The sequence below is a fragment of the Balaenoptera physalus genome, assembly GCF_965194825.1.
Source record: "Balaenoptera physalus genome assembly, chromosome: 8".
Taxonomy (NCBI): domain Eukaryota; kingdom Metazoa; phylum Chordata; class Mammalia; order Artiodactyla; family Balaenopteridae; genus Balaenoptera; species Balaenoptera physalus.
This window is the reverse complement of record NC_138887.1, coordinates 64,408,703-64,428,617: the sequence shown is the minus strand read 5'-3', so window position 1 is coordinate 64,428,617 and position 19,915 is coordinate 64,408,703. Positions and strand designations below refer to the sequence as shown.

General features: G+C 39.5%; 1 protein-coding gene across 4 annotated transcripts in view; it reads left to right on the top strand.

Moving 5' to 3' along the window:
* The window catches only part of DYNC1I1 (dynein cytoplasmic 1 intermediate chain 1), a 334,077-nt gene that overhangs the window by 246,713 nt on the left and 67,449 nt on the right, over positions 1-19,915 (top strand). For all 4 annotated transcript variants that reach the window (XM_082471864.1, XM_082471863.1, XM_082471862.1 and 1 more), the window contains 4 exons: positions 2,630-2,776; positions 6,618-6,731; positions 9,217-9,350; positions 13,035-13,179. In XM_082471864.1, the coding sequence (XP_082327990.1) occupies positions 2,630-2,776; positions 6,618-6,731; positions 9,217-9,350; positions 13,035-13,179 (540 nt within the window). The remainder of the gene's footprint in view (positions 1-2,629; positions 2,777-6,617; positions 6,732-9,216; positions 9,351-13,034; positions 13,180-19,915) is intronic.

Sequence of the window (19,915 nt, the reverse complement as noted above, 5' to 3'; positions counted from 1 at the left end):
ATAAGTAGTTTGTATCTGCTAATCCCAAACTCCTAATTTATCCCTCCCCCAGCCTTTTCCCTTTGGTAACCATAAATTTGTTTTCTATGTCTATGAGTCTGTTTCTGTTTCACAATAATTTGACTTTTTATCAAATGTAAAGAGAATTCTGAATTCGAGATGGGGGTGCTTTTCTGACATTTAACGTTTTTTGAAATGATTTAGTTAGTACTTAGCACTGTGTGTTTAATGAATCAATGAAAAGTGGACACACTAATGAATGAAAAAGTAGGAATTAAGTTCTCACCTTGTGGTGTTGGATTCTGGTTGATCACCAACTATGTATTTCTGTTTTGTAGAAATACCTCCACTGTTTGTTTTTCTGTAGTTTAGTCTCTTAAACTGTGTAAGGTTTGGAGCAGTATTTGCTGAGATTTAAGTGAAACACAAAAGCAATTAAGTGGTTTAATTCTGGATTTTTCAAATTTAATGACATTCCTTTATATCCATTGGAGCTTTGGTAAATTCAATTGTTGATATCACCTGGATAATTTTAAGTCTTTCTGAAGTTTCAAAGAAAATGTCTCCAACATAGCTCAAGCAGAATAAGAATTTCATCAATTGAAAGCTCAGAATCGTTTCTGTGAAATGTGTAAAACAAGAAGCTGACCAGCATTATTTTCTTTTTCTTTAATTCAGTACCATTATTGAGAGTTATTCTTGAACTTTATGAAAACCAGATTGGGGCACAAGCATGTTCCTCATTGAATCGTGTTCAAGGAATTGGAATTGAGAATCATTCAAACTAGGAAAACATGACATTGAAAAATAGTCTACATGCTTTATTGTGCTTCAGAGAATCTGAGACTCTGACTAGGAACTAGCCTTAAGCTGATAGTAGATCTGATTTTTTTTTTTTTTTAAATGGACAGTTAGCTTCCCAGTCAGGAAGAGGCCATCATTTCTTTTTCAGTCACTTCTTTGCTTTACTGGCTTATCAGTTACAACCGTTGATCCTGTCTCTCTCTCTCTCTCTCTCTCTGCTCAGAAAGCAGTGATTTCTCGCTATTGCCCACAGAAAACAATCCACACAGTTCCTGCCATTCAAGGTCCTCTCTTGTCTGGCCCGGATGAGCCCTTCAGTCACATTTCCTACTCCCTGCTTCTTCCATGCAAGCTCCTTCTCAGCCAAACCAGACTGTGGCTGTTCACCAGCCTCTGCTCTGGAGCCTCCAGTCTTGTCTTCCCATCATTCCATCTCTCGGGGATCACTGTTTCTTTTCCTGTCCACTTGCTGAACATTCCACATTTACATCAAGGGTGATGCATTCCCTTTCATGAGGTCTTTCTAAGCATCCCACCCTTTCCGCTCCCCTCTTTTTTTCCCCTCTCCTAGCTAAACCAAACCTTTCTCACCTCCCCACCACACACACACACACACACACGCGCTCCTATGATCTAGTCATGGCCCATATCACCTTCAGGGCTGCTGCTTGTGTGTGCAAGTTGTGACCTGCGTAAGCATCTCAAACCCAAGGGACAAGTGAGGACAAAAATCTACTTTCCACTTGCCAGGGCACACGCCCACGTGACTATGTTGTGCAGAGAGGCACCTTTTCTTATTCCATACAAAGGTATGGACTAGGCAGCATGTTCATCGAATGCATGCTTTTTAGTTCTCTTTCCTAGGGCACAGGTTTGTCGAGGGCAATGACTACCTTTGTATTCCCATCATGCCTGGTACAATGCCTTCCTTACACATAAGATCACTCGTTGAATTTAATTGAAAGGGTGAAGTGTGTTTATTAAAAACAGTTACTTTCGTGTGTAAATGCAACCATGTAAAGCACAACAGGAATCACAGTGGACTTCTTAGCAAATGTGGAACAGCCAGCTTGTCTGATTTTAAATGGATCATGGCTCTTGCTCAGCTAAGTAATTTCCTATAAAATGTAGTGCCCAGTCGTCTTCTGTGGAATTTTAGAAACCACATTCATGATGCTATGACAGGCCATGGCAGAGTTGGACTGAAATCCATTTCTGACTGTTTGTTAAAATAGGCAAAGAATAACATTGAGAATTGTCTGAAGTGGGCAGGATAAAGGTCAGGAGAATGCCCATGGGAGGCGAGGGAATCTGGGGAGGAACCAGTTGGATCAGTCTGAGATCAGTACACTTCCTAGAAGTCTACATTAAGCCAAAAAGAAAAAAAAAGTACCCAGTCTCAAAGTCCTCAAAGCCTTGCCAACACTGTACATTGATGCGGACATGCCCTCAAATAAAGAATTGTTTTGTAAAGACTAATGGAGAATTAATATTAATTCTGATGTAATTTTATTGATAAATGGGAAATATCCACAAACCAAGCTTTACAGACCACAAAACAATGATGTACGTAAGACAGGGTTTATGCCTATTTGATGACGTGGCCGAGACTTCAGATTTCAAGTTTCAAGGAGTAAACATCGGCCAGCCTCTCCAGGGAAATTCTGTGTCTGTGTACAAAATGTCCTACACACTGTGCGCTTAACATTTGCTTTGTGTTTTCCAGGATGTGCTGAGTTTATGTGATGAGCAGTTGTTTCTTCAGGAAGAAACAAGCCTCCTCTAACCATTTCACAGGATGCCTTTCTCCTCTTCCCTCCCACAGTCCTCCGTGATGTCCGTCTGCTTTGCTCGTTTCCATCCCAACTTGGTAGTTGGTGGGACTTACTCGGGCCAGATTGTCCTGTGGGATAATCGCAGTCATCGGAGGACGCCAGTCCAGCGGACACCCTTGTCGGCTGCTGCACACACAGTAAGTCAGGGTTTTGTCACATCCCGGTCAGCCATCCAGGCCCTGAAAGAGGGGATAACTGACAGAAGTACGTTTTAACACATGGAAAGGATCTCTTTGGATGTCCCAAAAGCTACCAGGGAGGATAGCTTAAAACTAAAAAATGCCACAGGGAGAAACCTTGGAAGAAGCATCTGTGAAATTGTTTTCCCAAAGAAACTCTTCACATTTACATTATAAGGTGGAAACTCATATTTTCAAATAGACCATAAAGAGTAAGCACTTTCTGTCTAGGGATGGCATATGGGACTTTTGCCAACAGGCCTTTTTCACTTGTGATTTCAGGGAGTGCTGTGACTTTAAATTCTGGAATGCATGGTGTAAGTCTCAACGATAAAGTCTACAGTGACAGTATAATCCCTAGGGTTAAAAGTCAACATCTCAAAACCATTACCCATAATTTAGCAGAAGAGGTTCAGCATAGTGTTCGTAAGACAACTAGTCTGTCATTTCCTTTAAGAGAATGACAGGTGTGTTTAGCAATTGTTAGGAGGAATAAGAAGACAGGCATGTCTCCATCAATCTCTGCTACCCTGACATTCAGGGGAATTGATGTCCTTTCTCCGAAATGCCCAAATTATGCCCAAGGATACAGCTCTACTATTGTTTCAATTTCCTTAATGTGGTTGCCTCATTTGTTTCATCTGCTGGCCTCAAAACCCATCTAGCTTTGAAAAAGAACTGCTAGCTGCTTTAGCTGAGACCATGAAGAGGAAAATTCTTCCACCCTTGTAAGATCGACGATGGGAAATGACAAATACCAAGTCAGCCTTAATTCTGATTGACTTGGGCCTAACACACATGCAGGTGAAACTAGTTCTTGGGAATCTTGGAAAATTGCTCTTGCCTACCCCATTTCTCCAAACTAATAACAGAAAATTGTGACCCAGGAGGAGACGGGCTTGATGCAGGTGTTTGCTCAAGGAGCACGAAGCCATTTCTTGGCCCTGTGTGCATATCTGGTGTGTTTGTGAGCATACCTCCTGAAATTTCAAAAAGTTATAAATCCAGATATTAGAACATTTAGCACAAAGCTTTTGGGGAGAATCCAAATGCAGGAGCTCTTCCAAAGTATTCATCTCTTTTCCAAGCAGCTTAGGATATGATCTTCGCAATGAAAATACTGTTATTATCAAACAGAGTGACATTATTTCTGTTAGAAAATAAAATAACAGTTTTTTTCTCTTTTGCTGTGTTTTGTTGAATCCACAGCTCAAAGAGCACAGTTAATTTTGTGACTTGTCTTTCAACTTCCACTCATGCCTGGCTGATTGGTACCAGGATCCAAAGTGGTTAAGGAAAAAGAGTCCCACCACAGATTACTAACTAATTTCCTTTCACACCCACCACACATATGCATTTGGGACAACAGGAAATCCTAATTAAAGCAAAAACCTTCTGGCACACAGTAAGTTTATTCCTAAAATAAATAAAAACAATCTGGCTTCTATACTGGAAAAATGAGCGGTACCATTGCTTTTTTTCTTTCCATTAAGCAGAGTGATGTGTGTTTGTGTGTGTGTATAAGTAGGCATGCCCACGTGTCTGCTTCTGTTCTGGTTTCTTTACATCTCTCTTTTCTTTTAAACTGAGTTTGATTACTCCTGAAAGCACAGGCCAGTAGTACTGATTAAAGCCAGGGAGGGGCTACCACACACATTCCTTCTCAGGGCATTTGCTCTCTACATCCTTCTAGATGCCTTCTTTCCCTACTACACCCACCCTTAGGAGTCCCGATCCATTAGGGTTTTGGAGATTTGTGTTGCTGCTCTGTGGTTAACAAAAGAAACCCTATTGGACTCTTGCTAAAAAGCACTAGGCAGATTTGGGGCTCATAACAATGTTTGGACCTTGCTTTCTCATTCTTCAGTTTACTGAGTCTGCCATTTTCAGGCGAGAATGTGTCTCATCCGTTCTTCCAGTTTACTTGCATGCAGAGCTTAGGACGCCACGTGACTCACCCTTGAGTCTGTACGCTGCTGTACGTGCCACATACACCAGAGACTTGGGGAAAAAGCATTGTCCACAGCCCCACGACCAGTCGGTCCTTTTGGTTTTTAGAGACCTGATCAGAAGACTATTTCATTCCAGATCTCTGCTGTACTGTCCAGATCTACTAGAGCTGATCCATTTGAAGGTTTCTGCAGGAACGTGGTGTGAAAAAGACATAGGGGCTTTGTTGACTCTCCATCAGCATAGGTAAAAGAGGTGACGCAGTTGCCAAAAAAGCAAGTGTAAATCTTAAGATGCATTAATACAGGCATTTTTTTTTTTTTTTAATCACATGAGAAGTGACAATTCAGTGCTCCCTGTATTTCTATATTCAGTTAGTCAGAATGTAGGTAGACGGTTAGGTTTTCATTCGCAGAACTTCACTGGAAGGGGAACCCGGACAAAAGATAGCATATTCAAAAGAGAGTGTCCAGGATGGGGAAGGTATTGAAAACCAGGTCCTCAACGCATTTGAAGGAATGGGTGATGATTAGTCAGAGCAAGACAAGACTGGGGGGCAGAGGGGTAATATAAGAACAGTCCGTATGTATTATTTGACCTGACGTATATGACGTCAGAGGGCACTTCACTAGAAGTATTTCCTTGAGCTTTCTTCCTCCCCATGGGTAGAAGGAGGAACTGCCCAAGAATTAGTGCTAAAACTGGCTAAGAAAGGTGTCTGAGCAGAGTTTGGACCACCTCTTGGGAGAGGCAGATGAACAGCTATACTTATGATTATTACAGTTCCTTCTGACCAAGAGTTTATATGATAATAATAGTTTGGGAACCATCCTTTATATAATATCAACTTTCCAATATTAGAGATCGTTTCATTGTTGTTGTGGCTAGGTATTTTGGACAGTAACTCATCAAGAGAAAGACTCAGACTGTCAGCGATTTGCACAGAGAAGCATCGACTGAGTTGTGGTTTGGCCACTGATGGCTAAGCTGCCTGAAATCTAACCCAAATTACTGCTAGGTTGTGCTTCTGCTAACCTTCCATTTAGTATTTAATGTGCAGCTGCAAATGATTTTAGCGTACCATTTAGGATTCTACAGAGTAGAATAACCTTCTTGCATTATGACAAAAGGTTAGAACATCTTGCTTATGATTCCTGGGATGTTTAAGTGACCTTTCTCAAGGCCCTGGCCAAATCTAAGCCTCCATACTACCCTAAACAATATTTTGAAAAATAAATCTATCATTAATCCTAGGTTTTACAGCAACATAAAAAAACCTAATTTAATCTTACTAGGTTCCTTGTGCCAATAATTTCCACCACCAGTATCTCTCCCTCAAATCAAAGAGGCTGATGAATATTAACCACTTTGTATAAAGCATGTTAACAAATGTTTGGCACTGTGGCTATAATGCACTAAACTCCAGAGTTAGTAACACTCCTTCCAAAAGGCAATTGTTCTACCCTTTTGAAGACTGTCTTTTTCCGTCACTCGTGGTGAGCTTAGAAGCCAGACTATGTGGCGGAGCCTCATTCAAGTAATACACTTTCACCTCCCTGTGCACCTCTGTCCCATCAGTCCTCATGTGCTCCCGTTTGCTTCAGCTCCATTGTACTGCATCTGACCGAGCAAGGTGAAGCTTTCTGAGTATTTCCACTATGACGTGTTGCTGCCAGAGCTTTTAAAAAGAAATCAGGTTCAAATCAAAAGTGGCAAATGACCTGAGGCTTGTATTATTGTGGGATTATGTCACTCCTTAATCCTTGTTTTAGAGTAATGTGTTTGACACTCAGATGTAAGCATTTCCTCTTGGACCGGGGTTTGATCCTCCATGTTTATGTTTCTGCAGCATCCCGTGTACTGTGTAAATGTTGTTGGGACCCAGAATGCTCATAACCTCATCACTGTCTCTACCGATGGTAAAATGTGTTCCTGGAGCCTGGACATGCTCTCCACTCCACAGGTGGGTTTGTTTTCCCCTACGCATAAGAGCATCTTGGTTAAAAGAGATACCTGCCTAATGGAACAGAGTTCCTAAAAGCCAAACCCTCACATCCTATAGGACCTAAAATCAATGTGTGCACTTGAAAGAGTGGGGCCTGTTTTCAGCAGCCTCCTCTTGAAGCCAAAACCCATTTCCTTTACCACAAATCATGTAATTATTGTAATACGTTAATCCTTAGGTCAGTTTCAAGTGAAAATGAAATAATCCATTTTAAAGCATAGTAATTATGGAAGTTGGCTGTGGTAGGAATTGTACTTACCCTGCAGCATTGTTAAACAAATATGAACGGGGTTGGAGCTCAGCAGAGCGATCCCTGATGGGTCCTTGCCTTGGAGAAAAGGTATCCCAGCAAAACAGAAATCCAAGCCCTTGCTTGTATCTGTAGCCTAGACAACTGCCTTGTGTGTTTGAAGAATTTGTCCAGCCATCTGTTTTCTCCTCTGGAATGTTTGTTAGGGTGGCTCCTGCCATTCCTTGCTCAACAAACAAGAAGTTGAAAATGAAAAAGTTCCAAGGTTTCCAGACTGCTCCTGATTACAGTAATGGGAGCTAAACAAAGAAGCAGAAGTGGAAGAGACCATTGGGGGAGGCATCTAAATGCAGCTTTCAGAATATATGTATGTACACACACACAGAAGGCAACACTTACATCCACAGATAAAGACACACATACCCATACTCTTTCCACATTTCTTGGGGATAAAAGTACTTCACTCTCCTCCAGCTAAAAACAGAGAAGAATTTCCTGTTACAGCCTTTGACAATGTGAGGAGACATCAAGAAAATTGTAAGAGATATCTAGGAGATACTTCTCAATTTTAACATTCCTATTCCCTTTTCTGGAATAACAATCCTGGAATGTCTCTGTCACAATTTTAGAAGACATTAGAAGTTTCAGTATACATAAGGAAATGTGGAAACCGAAAAGAACCTCCCATAAGTTTCCACAAAATACAGTTGAAGAGAATACTAAGACTAAAGAAGTTCTTTTTATAATTTTAGTGTGGGGGGAGATCTAATAAGTTCCTTACAATTTAAGTTCCTCTATTTTTGCTGATCTTTAACATTTATACAAGTTGGGAGATGTGTGTGGGTATTTTATAGCTTTGTCTTAAATTTCTCAGCAATATGTTGTTTTCTTTTAAAAGCAAACAGATATGAGTGAACCCTCTAATTAGGAATTTTTAATTGCCCATTTTGCTGATTAAATGTGTGTTTGTTTAGGTTAAAGCCAGTCATACGGGGGCTACATGACCATTTTTATTAGTTTTGGCATGCCCGCAGACGCCTGTCTCTGCACAGAGATGGAGCATTTCATGGCATGGCTGTGGATGGCAGGCAGACATGGGAACAGACAACAGTTGCCCTATTCCCTCTCTGTCCCACGTGGGTGACCAAGAGACTGTACCTTCCCTCGGCTAATTTTAGCCATGGAGCAGACCACCGGATGGTCCAGTTTTCTGTATTACACTATCACAGCATCCCCTCACTAAAGCACCCGCTGCGTCTGGATCTCACACACTGCAAGCATGTCACATGACCACGTGGCCTGCACTTCCCAGACCGTTAGCATGTGCTTCCGATTTATGGACTCCTTAGCTGCGATGACTAGGTTTATTTGTTTGCATAAAAAAAGACTAAACTTCCAAACAGAATGACATGATCCCCTAGAATGTTTTTTTTAAAGTTACTTTAGGTGGACAAAGCAGGCTATTTGATGTAAATAGCCAGAAATAGTCAAGGATGTTAGTTATACTTAACTATTCTTCACTGTCGTTAAACTTAATTCAGCAGAATGTCTTTTAAAATACACTTGAATTCCCAAGTTTGAAAATCGTTTTAGATAAAATAAAGACTCTCATTTACCATTTTAAAGACTTATTTAAACATTGTTTTTTGCAGGCTTACAGCCTACACACCCAGTGTCTGCCCTTCATGAAATCTAGTCCCTGTTGAAATCTGGTTTTTATGACCTGAGTGACAACTTTCTGGTTTCGGTCTGTGGAGGACACACACTCCTGCTTTGACAAACGTGCTTAGTACATCTGATATTAATACAAGTGTATTCTCACGAACAATTGATTTTGAAAATGTTTGTAAATACAAGGGTATTGTGTGTTGTATTAATGCCTGGGGCTGACAAGTGTAACCATTACAGTATTATCTTTAGTTTCTGCACCATTAGTTTCAAAATTCTCACCTGTCATCTCTGCCTGACTTCAGAAGCAGCAGCACACACTGATGAAATACAGCCGGCCTGAAACCAGAGATACACAGAAGCATGAATATCAGGGGCAGTAAAGCGTGGTTTCTGGCACAGCCGGGGTCTTTTGTAACGCTGTGTGAAAAGCAAACAGACGATTTAGGCAAATGATTTTTCCGTGCTATCTTTGGCATGGCAAGGAGTCGACAGAGGGAATGTAACCACGCCATGTTTTGGTAGGAGAGCATGGAGCTGGTGTACAATAAGTCCAAGCCTGTGGCTGTTACCGGAATGGCTTTCCCAACGGGAGACGTCAATAACTTCGTGGTCGGCAGCGAGGAGGGTACAGTCTACACGGCCTGTCGTCACGGAAGGTGAGTTTCTGTTTTCTTACCAATGACGTGTTCTGCGTTTCCAAAAGTCTGTTATCGCTTTCTGGATTATAACCACCTTGCATTATGAGAAAGGCATTTCTGAAGAAATGCAAATCACAGCGTCCTGTCTTCACTATTTTATAGCATCCTTCTGCTCTAAGGATGCCCTTTGTAAGCCTTTAGCCATTTGTAAGCCTTTGTAAGGCTTTAGCCAATTGTAAGCCTTTGATGGTTCACATTGCCTGAAGGAAAAAAGTCCAAGCTTCTTAGCATATCCTAGAAGATTCTTGATCACCCTTGGCTACCTGCCCCTTCCCAGCCTCAGCCTTCCGGCTCCAGCCACGCACCCATCCCCCAATATGGCTGATCCCACCACACCTCTGTGAGTTTGTACGTTCGGTTTCTCCCGCTGGGTCTGGTACTTCTTCCTTCTTGGCCTGGTTAATTCCTCCTCACCCTTCAAGAGCCAGAACAAAGGTCTTTCCACGTTGAAGCCTCTCCTGACTCTCTTGGACAAAGAAATCATTTCCCTCTTTATGTTTCCATAGCATTTTCATTCCCTTTATTCATTCATTCTTTCAAGGAATATTTCCTAAGAACCTACCATGTGCCAGGCACCATCATGTCATACGGATGCAGTAAGGAACAAAACAGACCTGGAGTTCATATTCTGGTTGAGGGTGAATGACAGTAAACTAATAAACAAGTAAATATGTGGTTTAAGGTGATAAGTACTATGGAGAAAATTAAAGTAGAATAAATGGGATAGGACTACAAGCTGTCAGATAGGTTTGTTGTTTTATATATTTTCATATCACTTCTACATTAGCATTCATCACATTTTATTTCAACTCTTCAGTCATCTGCCATTTTTCTCTTACTAAACTATTTCCATTTCATCATTGGTTTCCTGCCTGGTGCCTGGCACATAGTAAGTGAGGAGTTAAAAATTTATATGGGGAATAAAGAATGACAATAACCAAATAATATAGAGAAGTGCCTTAGTAGGGCCCTTCCTCTCAATCAGAGGCTGAAATAGTATGAGATACATAAGGCAGAATGAAGATTCCAGGTGATAAGAATTCTGTCTTGATTGAGAGATTGGCAGATGCTCCTGGAAAAATCTCAGGAAAAAGTGGAAGTCAGTAATCTAGACTGGGTTATAAAATTACATGCAAGACTTAATGAATGGGCTCACAGCTTTTGAAAGGTTCACTGTGTTCACCTTGGTGTGTTATTTCTCTTTCACTTTAGTAGTTCTAATTCAATTGATTTTTCATCTCTTGCACTCATCACAGGCTATTTAGATTGAATGAGGAACCAGAAATTGTTCCAAGTTCATACTCTGGTGTATTTGTGATTTGTAGAAATAACAGGCATCCGTGGCTCAGCTATATGAGTTTTCCATTCACACAATACAGGCTGTGAAGTTCCTACTGTGCTCTCCACAGAAACAAGCAGTATTTTCCCTGCTCACGTGAGTAAAAGATGACTAGGAAGACGTGCCTCATAATTCCATGCCCAATAGTCCTACTTCATAAGAATTGGCTAAAACCACACATCAGTTTTATGAAAGCATAGAAAGATCTGATAGAGTTGTTCATTCATGGAAACGTTCACCGCACAACTACTGTCAGCAAAGTGCATTGCTAGATGTTGCCAGGCATGCAGACATCATTTAAACCTGTTCCTGTCTTCAAGAAACTGATGATGGTGGGAAAGGTAAGCACACAAACATCTGCAAGACAGGTAGAATGTCGTAAGTGGCATGAGAGAGGCACAGAGAGCAGCAGTGGGCCAAACAGAAACTCCCAGGTTTATCTACGTATTTTTTAGAATCGACAGGGCACAGGTTCAGTTGACTTAACCCAAGGCTTTAATTATCTGTGAGGGCTATAGCACATGTTCATTGATAACTTTCAGATTTTAAAAATTTTTCTTTCATGTGAATAACCATTTACATGGTAAATATTTTTGCTCTGTGGCTATTTTCCTTTTCGAGCACACACCACAGAAGATGCACTGTGGTTCAAAAGAAGGGTGCCTAAGGTACAAACCACAAATCATTTTACAATGAGCTTGATTTTGCTGTTTACATTGGTCCATCTATCTGAAATATAAAATACAGATCTCAGTAGAGTTGTAAAGTCATAGGCATTGGGCTTCATAGTGATCTTAAGTGGGTCATATAGGGCTACAGGGGAGAGGTGCGAAATTTCTGTGTTTCACCTAACATGGAAAAGGTGCAAATCCACTTCCATAAATTAAATAAGTTCTTCATTTTGCACCCTATAAACCCTTTCAGGATGCTGTTAAGAGCAAATGGAGTCTCACCAGGGGCCACTTCAAAGATCAGTTCCTCATGTTCTCTAGAACAAATGTAAATGATCACGTGTGGAACTGCTGTTAGCAGTTTCACCAGGCATAATTTTTGAGTGCCTGTTAAATGGAACATATGCTGCAGCACTTGGCTCGTGATTTCAAATTTTTGCTTAGCACACTGACATTTACTGCTGCTCCAGAAGCCCACATTCTTTAATAACTTAATACATTTTCACTCTTTGTGACATAATATATAGATTCCACAATCCCTCTGTATTTGTCATATGTATAACGTTGTGCACATGAATTTTTAAAATATAGCATTTTGGTATATTTTCTAATTGGGTGTGATTGTGTGCAGACTACTGTGGGATAATAGGGGCTGGGAACAATCCCAGCTTAGTTAAATAAACGACATATGTCTGCGGATAACTTTCAAACTGTGTGTCGCCATTTCTCAAATGTGCTCCTGTTGGGGAAAAAGGCATAAGCTTGCCTCTTTCTTTGCTGTTTTGTTCAACAAATGTTTATTGAGCACTTACTACATGCTAAACAAGGCACCAGCCCATACGGAATTTACATTTAGTGGATTTGTAAATTACTCTTCCGCTTTCAGTGAAAACATCATTTTCTCCATATGACATTTAAGTTATTTTGCCTATTATTTTGTGGTGACAAGGGTTTCCACAAAGTTTTACATTTTCAGGTATGTCAGCTTAGTTTAAGAACTTTTTCTCAAAAGGGTAAATGCAAGTATTCAAGGATATATGGAGTTTTATAGCCAATAGGCTCCCTGGAAGGAGTTAAAATGGGAGTTGTGTCAAAGTCACCACAAGAGTAGAATCATCTTATTATAAATATGAAAGCTCTGAGATCTGAGTGTACAGTTGTCCCCTGGTATCCGAATCCACAGGGAATTGGTTCCAGAAGCCCCTGCAGGTACCAAAATCCGAGGATGCTCAAGTCCCTTCTATAAAACGGCGCAGTACAGTCAGACCTCCATGTTGCGGGCTCCACGTCTGCGGTTATAGAGGGCCGGCTGTATGTGTTTTGCATCAAAGCAGCTGCAACGACAGTGATGGGCTTTGAGGCACTCCTGAAAAAGGATTAAATGATAAAAATTTGATATTAAATTCTGAAAATTAAAAAGATGTTATCGCCCCATATTGTTTTTTTAATCACCAAGAGTAGTATAGCATTTATTTCTCTCAGGGTAACTGTGAAAGTGGTTTTATCTCTGATGGTTTATGGCTGTGCTAAATTATGGAGAAGTAATCACACAGAAACAAGCCTAGTTTTTGTAAAGTAATCAGTGCTTTGCGAAGGTCACTGAAACTCTGCTCTTGTGTGGTCTTTGTGCAGCAAAGCAGGTATTGGGGAAGTCTTCGAAGGCCACCAAGGGCCAGTGACAGGAATTAACTGCCACATGGCAGTGGGCCCAATCGACTTTTCACACCTGTTTGTCACGTCGTCGTTTGACTGGACCATCAAACTGTGGACCACAAAGGTAAGAAAACCTTGATTTACATTCCCAGGTAATACACAGGGGAAGAGGACAATTTTGTCCCCTGGGAGGAGTTGTAGGGAACCTGAAGTCTCTTCCAGGAGACCTGGCATTAGGAATTTGTACAACCTTCTGGTGAACCTGACCTGCCTCAGAGCTAGTTAAGCCTCACTTTCTCAGTCCATTTTATTTATTTTAACATATGTAAGTAATACTGGAGAACACTCTGTAAAAATTCGAACAATGCAAATAATGATAAAACGGGTCCTCCTTCACCAATACTTAGCCTGCCCATGGCATTGCCTTCATTGCCTTCCATCCCAGGTACCCTCTGCTATCAGTTTAGTGTTGAGTGTCCAGAGCATTGCAGTACTTACTCACATACATCTGTACCTATGGAAATACAGGACTTGGGACTTGGGTTTCTTGGTTTTGGGGGTTTGGGTTTTGGGGGTTTTTTGAGTTCTTGATGGTTTTTAAGCTAGTAAATGGCACCATCCTATTTGTGCTTTCACAAGTAATTCTGACCATGTTTGGGAGCAAGAAAAACTAGAAAAAGCCACCTAGAAGGAAGGTGCAGGAGTCCAGGGAAGAAATGACAGTGGCTTAGATCAGTAGTTTGGAATGGAGAGAAGTAGATGGATTTGAGAATCATTTATGAGGTAAAAGCCACAGAAACTGGTGATTGACTTGATACAAGGAAGGTGAGAGAGGGAGTCAGCAGGAAAAAACCCAGGTTTAAGACTGGGGCAACTGGAGATCTGTGGTGGCACTCATTGCGGTGGAGAACACCCAAGGAGGCGCATGTTGGTGAGGAGTGATGTGCAGATCGTATTTAAGGTGGATGGGAGGCACAATTCACAACCTTCACTATGCAGTTTGATAACTGGGACAGAAGCAGAGGGAGCACTTTGGGCTGCTCATACGGACCTAGTTGCAATCAGAACGATTATTAAGTCCAAGGAGTGGACTTTAAAAGAAATGCTAAAACACAATGCAGAGAAAGAGAAATATTTAGGAAATAAACAGGAGAAATGGAAGTAGAAAAAAAAGATTAAAAAGTAACAACTCAAGAAATAGGAAAAAATTAGAATTGTTTGCGTATAGGGCTTCCGGGGTATTAATGGAGAGGACTGTGTCAAGATGACAGAATTGGCTCTTAACTGTATGAAAAACAACCACACTTAGAAATTCAAACTCAGACCAAGCTGAGAAACCTCAACTATGAGATTGACACAAATCCAAAAGATAACATACTCTGTGAGGAGACCGAAAGAAAACAACCATTCTAATACATTGTCATTGGAAATGCAAACGGTACAATGCTAATGGAGGGGAATTTGGCAATATCTAAAAATAATGAATGCATATTTGCTCACTGACAGAGCAATTCCCGCTTCTAGGATTCTATGCCAAAGATGTACTAGCAATAAATAAGAAAAAGACTTATGCAGAGGGATATTTGTTCAAAGACTACCTTGAATAGCAAAACATTGGAAAAACCCCAAAAGTCCATCAGTAGGACACTGGGCAAATCAAAAGTATGATACATCCACATGAAGGAGTACTATTCAGATGTACAAAGAAATGAAGATGTCCATATGCTTATTATGAAGTGATCTCTAGAATATAGAGATCACTATATTTTTAAATGAGAAACGTAAATAGTATGTTGTCACCATTTAATATTTACTTATACATTTTTTAAATTTAATTTTTATTTTATAGTTGATTTACAATGTTTTGTTAGTTTCAGGTATACAGCAAAGTGCTTCAGTTCATTCTCAGATTCTTTTCCCATATGGGTTATTACAGAATATTGAGCTGGGCTATAGAGTAGGTCCTTGTTGATTATTTTATATAAAGTAGTGTGTACACGTTAATCCCAATCTCCTGATGTATCCCTCCCCCAACCTTTCCCCTTTGGTAACCATAAATTTGTTTTTGAACTCTGTGAGTCTGTTTCTGTTTTGTAAATAAGTTCATTTGTATCATTTTTTTAGATTCCACATATAAGTGATATCATATATTTGTATTTCTCTGACTTCACTTAGTATAATAATCTCTAGGTCCACCCATGCTGCTGCAAACGGCATTATTTCATTCTTTTTTGTGGCTAATATTCCATTGTATATATGTACCACATCTTCTTTATCCATTCCTCTGTTGATGGACATTTAGACTGCCTCCATGTCTTTGCTGCTGTAAATAGTGCTGCAGTGAACATTGGGGTGCATGTTTCTATTTGAATTATGGTTTTCTCCAGATATATGCCCATGAGTGGGATTGCTAGATCATATGGTGGTTCTAGTTTTAGATTTTTAAGGAGCCTCCATACTGTACTCCATAATGGTTGTACCAATTTATATTCCCACCAACAGTGTAGGAGGGTTCCCTTTTCTCCACATCCTCTCCAGCATTTATTGTTTGTAGACTTTGATGATGGCCATTCTGACTGGTGTGAGGTGATACCTCATTGTAGTTTTGATTTGCATTTCTCTGATAATTAGCAAAGTTGAGCATCTTTTCATGTGCTTTTTGGGCATCTGTATGTCTTCTTTGGAGAAATGTCTATTTCAACCTTCTGCCCACTTCTTGATTGCGTTGATTGGTGTTTTTTTTGTTTGTTTTTGGTTTTTTTTTTTTTTGATATTGAGCTGCATGAGCTATTTGTATATTTTGGAGATTAATCCCTTGTTGGTCACTTCGTTTGCAAATATTTTCTCCCATTCTGCGGGTTGTCTTTTTGTTTTGTTTATGGTTTCCTTTGCTATGCAAAAGCTTTGAAGTTTCATTAGGTCCCATTTGTTTATTTTTGTTTTTATTTTCATTACTCTAGGAGGTGGATCCAGAAAGATATTGCTGAGATTTATGTCAAAGAGTGTTCTGCCTGTGTTTTCCTCTAAGAGTTTTATAATATCCAGTCTTACATTTAGGTCTTGAATCCATTTTGAGTTTATTTTTGTGTACAGTATTAGGGAGTGTTCTAATTTCATTCTTTTGCATGGAGCTGTCCAGTTTTCCCAGCACCACTTATTGAAGAGACTGTCTTTTCTCCATTGTATATTCTTGCCTCCTTTGTCGTAGATTAATTGACTATAGGTGCATGGGTTTATTTCTGGGCTTTCTATCCTGTTCCACTTATCTGTATATCTGTTTTTGTGCCAGTACCATACTGTTTTGATGGCTGTAGCTTTGTAGTATAATCTGAAGTCAGGGAGCCTGATTCCTCCAGCTCCGTTTTTCTTTCTCAGGATTGCTTTGCCTGTTCAGGGTCTTATGGGTTTCCATACAAATTTAAAAAGTTTTGTTCTAGTTTTATGAAAAATGCCATTGGTAATTTAATAGGGATTGCCTTGAATCTGTAGATTGCCTTGGATGGTATAGTCATTTTGACAATATTGAGTCTTCCCATCCAAGAACTTGTTATAACTTTCCATCTGTTTGTATCGTCTTCAGTTTCTTTCATCAGCCTCTTATAGTTTTCAAAGTACAGGTCTTTTGCCTCCTTAGGTAGGTTTATTCCTAGGTATTTTATTCTTTTTGATGCAGTGGTAAATGGGATTGTTTCCTTAATTTCTCTTTCTGATCTTTTGTTGTTAGTGTGTAGAAATGCAAGAGATTTCCGTGTATTAATTTTGTATCCTGCAACTTTACCAAGTTTGTTTATGAGCTCTAGTAGTTCTCTGGTAGCATCTTCAGGATTTTCTGTATATAGTATCATGTCATCTGCAAATGGTGACAGTTTTACTTCTCTTCAAATTTGGATTCCTTTTATTACTTTTTCTTCTCTGATTGCTGTGATTAGAGGACTTCCAAAGCTATGTTGAATAAAAGTGGTAAGAGTGAACATTCTTGTCTTGTTCCTGATCTTAGAGGAAATGCTTTCAGCTTTTCACCATTGAGTATGATGTTACCTGTGGGTTTGTCATATATGGCCTTTATTATGTTGAGGTAGGTTCCCTCTATGCCCAGTTTCTGGAGACTTTTTATCATAAATGGCTGCCGAATTTTGTCAAAACCATTTTCTGCTTCTATTGAGATGATCATATGGTTTTTATTCTTCAGTTTGTTAATGTGGTGCATCACACTGATTGATTTGCAGATATTGAAAAATCCTTGCACCCCTGGGATAAATCCCACTTGATTATGGTGTATGATCCTTTTAATGTATTGTTGGATTCAGTTTGCTAGTAATATTTTGTTGAGGATTTTTGCATCTATGTTCATTAGTGATATTTGCCTATAATTCTCTTTTTTTGTGATATCTTTGTCTGGTTTTGGTATCAGGGTGATGGTGCCCTCGTAGAATGAGTTTGGGAGTGTTCCTCCCTCTGCTATGTTTTGGAAGAGTTTGAGAAGGATAGGTGTTAGCTCTTCTCTAAATGTTTGATAGAATTCGCCTGTGAAGCCATCTGGTCCTGGAGTTTTGGTTGTTGGGAGTTTTTTAATCACAGTTTCAATTTCAGTGCTTGTGATTGGTCTATTCATATTTTCTATTCCTGGTTCAGTTTGGGAGATTGTACCTTTCTAAGAATTTGCCCATTTCTTCTAGGTTGTACATTTTATTGGCATAGAGTTGCTTGTAGTAGTCTTTTATGATCCTTTGTATTTCTGTGATGTCAGCTGTAACTTCTCCTTTTTCATTTCTAATGTTATTGATTTGAGCCCTCTTTTTTTCTTGATGATTCTGGCTAAAGGTTTGTCAATTTTGTTTATCTTTTCAAAGAACCAGCTTTTAGTTTTGCTGATCTTTTCTGTTGTTTTCTTCGTCTCTATTTAATTTATTTCTGCTCTGATGTTTATGATTTCTTTCCTTCTACTAACTTTGGGTTTTGCTTATTCTTCTTTTTCTAATTGCTTTAGGTGTAAGGTTAGATTGTTTATTTTGGATTTTTCTTGTTTCCTGAAGTAAGATTGTATTGCTATAAACTTCCCTTTTGAGAACTGCTTTTGCCACATCCCATAAGTTTTGGATTGTTATGTTTTCATTGTCTTTTGTCTCTAGGTATGTTTTTAAATTTCCTCTTTGATTTCTTCAGTGATCCATTGGTTGTTTAGTAGCATATTGTTTAGCCTCCACATGTTTGTGGTTTTTACAGTTTTTTTCTTGTAGTTGATTTCTAATCTCATAGCACTGCAGTCAGAAAAGATGCTTGATATGATTTCAGTTTTCTTAAATTTATTGAGGCTTGCTTTATGGCCCAGCATTTGATCTATCCTAGAGAATATTCCACGTGCACTTGGAAGAATGTGTATTCTGCTGCTTTTGGATGGAATGCTCTATAAATATCAAGTCCATCTGGTCTAATGTGGCATTTAAGGCCTGTGTTTCCTTATTGATTTTGTGTCTGGATGATCTGTCCATTGATGTAAGTGGGGAGTTAAAGTCCCCCGGTATTATTGTCTTACTCTCGATTTTCCCTTTTATGGCTGTTAGCATTTGGCTTATATATTGAGGTGGTCTTATGTTGGGTGCATATGTATTTACAATTTACAATTGTTACATCTTCTTCTTGGATTGACACTTGATCATTATGTAGTATCCTACTTTGTCTCTTGTAACAGTCTTTATTTTAAAGTCTATTTTGTCTAATATGAGTATCGCTACTCTAGCTTTCTTTTGATTTTCATTTGCATGGAATACCTTTTTCCATCCCCTCACTTTCACTCTGTATGTGTCCCTAGATCTGAAGTGGGTCTCTTATAGACAGCATATATATGGGTCTTGTTTTTGTATCCATTCAGCCAGTCTGTGTATTTTGGTTGGAGCACTTATTCGTTTATGTTTAAGGTAATTACCGATATGTATGTTCTTATTGCCATTTTGTTAATTGTTTTGGATTTGTTTTTATAGGTCTTTTTTCTTCCCTTCCTCTTTTGTTCTCTTTTGTGATTTGATGACTATTGTTGTGTTTGGATTGCTTTTTCTTTTTTCGTGTGTGTGTATCTATTGTAGATTTTTGGTTTGTGGTTACCATGAGGTTTTGATATAGCAGTCTATGTATATACAAGGTTGTTTTAAGTAGCTGGTCTCTTAATTTCAAATGCATTTCCAATATCCCACATTTGTTTTCTCTTCTCATGATTGCTGGTTTTGATATCATATTTGTGTGTGGATGATTTCCTACTTTTACTGTATATTTGCCCTTACTGGTGAGCTTTCCCGTTCATAATTTTCTTGTTTCTAGTTATGGCCTTTTCTTTTCTGCCTAGAGAAGTTCTTTTAGCATTTGTTGCAAAGCTGGTCTGGTTGTGCTGAATTCTGTTAGCTTTTGCTTGTCTGTAAAGCTGTTGATTTCTCTGTTAAATCTGAGTGAGAGCTTTGATGGGTAGAATATTCTTGCTTGTAGGTTTTTCCCTTTCATCACTTTATTTTTTTAAATTTATTTATTTAATTTATTTATTTTTGGCTGCGTTGGGTCTTCGTTGCTGCATGTAGGCTTTCTCTAGTTGCAGCGAGCGGGGGCTACTCTTCATTGTGGTGTGCAGGCTTCTCATTGCAGTGGCTTCTCCTGTTGCAGAGCATGGGCTCTAGGCAAGCAGGCTTGAGTAGTTGTGGCATGAAGGCTCAGTAGTTGTGGTGCACAGGCTTAGTTGCTCCGCGGCATGTGGGATCTTCACGGACAAGGGCTCAAACCCATGTCCCCTGCATTAGCAGGCGAATTCTTAACCACTGCACCACCAGGGAAGTTCCCTTTCATCACTTTAAATATATTGTGCCACTCCCTTCTGGCCT